Genomic DNA, 1,760 nt, shown 5'->3' with positions numbered 1-1,760 from the left:
TATTATCGGACAGTGATGTAATCTGATCCCCTTATGGTTAATGTTATTATCGGACAGTGATGTAATCTGATCCCCCTTATGGTTAATGTTATTATCGGACAGTGATGTAATCTGATCCAGGATATGTGGTTGGACTGGAGACAACTTCTACCTTAAAAAATAGAGTTTAATGTAATTTGACCCACACGGATTAACCGATTGTTAAAACAGTGGGTTAGTTTGTAGAGTACTCCCTCTGGTTGTTTTTCCAAGACAGTGAGCATCATCCCCAACCCTTAATCCTACACAGTCACACCTATGGGACAGCTATATATAAACTCAGCTCTGACAGAACACTGGCATCAAGCTTTGGTGAAGAAGTAATCTAAGGAATCTCTACAGCTAAAGCCAAGGACCCATCCATCCAAAGTATCTCCAAACTTTTATGAAAGATGGACCACAGACCTTCTCTTAGCCTGCTGCTGCTGCTTCTGGGACTATCACAGGCCAGTGGAAATGAGTTCCATGATGAGCTGGACCATGTGTCCGTCACTTCAACGATCCTGGAGTCCAACAATGGAACTAATGAGCTTCTGCTGGAAGGAGACATTCTGGCTCCTAGAACCAGGAATGCCATGAAGTGCTTTAGCAGCCAGTACAGCTGTCTTTGGAGGAAGTCGATTGATGGCTTGGTGTACGTACCGTACATGCTCAGCGCTGTATATTCCAGCTTGGAGGTAGAGACGATTGAGACATCCATGAAGTACTTCCATGGCAAGACCTGCATCCGCTTCCTCCCACGTCGGAGACAGATTGCCTACCTGGACATTCAGAGCAGCGGCGGGTGTTTCAGTTCCATGGGGACTGTTGGGGACAGGCAGACATTGTCTCTTGCGCAGTTTGGCTGTGTTCAACATGGTATCATCCAGCATGAGCTGCTTCACGCCCTGGGCTTCCACCACGAGCACAACAGGAGTGACCGTGACCAGTATATCAGAATCAACTGGCAGTACATCTATGACTACGCCGTCGATAACTTCCAGAAGCAGGACACCAACAATCTGAACACTACATACGACTACTCCTCTGTCATGCACTATGATAGAACCTCTTTCACTAACAACTACGGAAAGGAAACCATCACTCCCATCCCAGACTCGTCTGTGGCCATCGGACAGAGACTAGGCATGTCTGACATTGATGTGCTGAGAGTCAACAAGCTCTACCAATGCTAAGAGGAAGTTGAATACTGTGTACTTCCATGTGCTGACTGCTGTTTAATTGGAAGTTTGTGTGTTTGTGTGTATCCTTTTAGTAATCGTGGGTAGTAATAAAGCGTGGTTATGGTTTTAAAAAAGTGCATGAGTTTGATAATTATGAGTAGGATATTTATTAATTTGATTGGTTACTGTAATTATTAACTGCAGATATTGGGGGTTGGTGTTATTACGAAGATTTCCAAATGCAGATTGTTCTAACAATTAGTCCCATTAAAGTAATTAATCTGAAAATAGCATCATCCTTTTCTGTCATTAATGAGGTGGGTGGTGTGATGTTCACCTGAAGGGATGAGCTGATGAGAGAAGAGAGGCTGCAATTCTTCAATGAACATGAACATGAACACGAACATGAACATTAACATGAACTGAACATGAACTGAACATGAACGGAACATGAACATGAACATGAACATGAACGGAACATGAACATGAACATGAACATGAACGGAACATGAACTGAACATGAACGGAACATGAACTGAACATGACCTGAACATAAAC

The 1,760-nt window shown here is 43.4% G+C and overlaps 1 protein-coding gene across 1 annotated transcript; it reads left to right on the top strand.

The window, feature by feature from the left end:
• The first annotated feature begins 334 nt into the window (after positions 1-334).
• On the top strand, positions 335-1,493 carry LOC106613193 (high choriolytic enzyme 1-like). Its single transcript, XM_014215220.2, has one exon. It carries the CDS (start codon positions 432-434, stop codon positions 1,212-1,214), a length of 783 nt encoding a protein of 260 aa, XP_014070695.2. The 5' UTR covers positions 335-431; the 3' UTR covers positions 1,215-1,493.
• The last annotated feature ends 267 nt before the right edge of the window (positions 1,494-1,760 follow it).

The sequence above is a fragment of the Salmo salar genome, chromosome ssa09 (genome assembly GCF_905237065.1).
Source record: "Salmo salar chromosome ssa09, Ssal_v3.1, whole genome shotgun sequence".
NCBI lineage: Eukaryota > Metazoa > Chordata > Actinopteri > Salmoniformes > Salmonidae > Salmo > Salmo salar.
Note: the sequence above shows the minus strand (reverse complement) of the source record. Positions and strands in the feature narration are given on the sequence as shown.

What these genes read in the sequence shown, in the direction of transcription:
- LOC106613193 (XM_014215220.2), top strand. Translation starts at nt 432, where the DNA reads ATGGACCACAGACCTTCTCTTAGCCTGCTGCTGCTGCTTCTGGGACTA.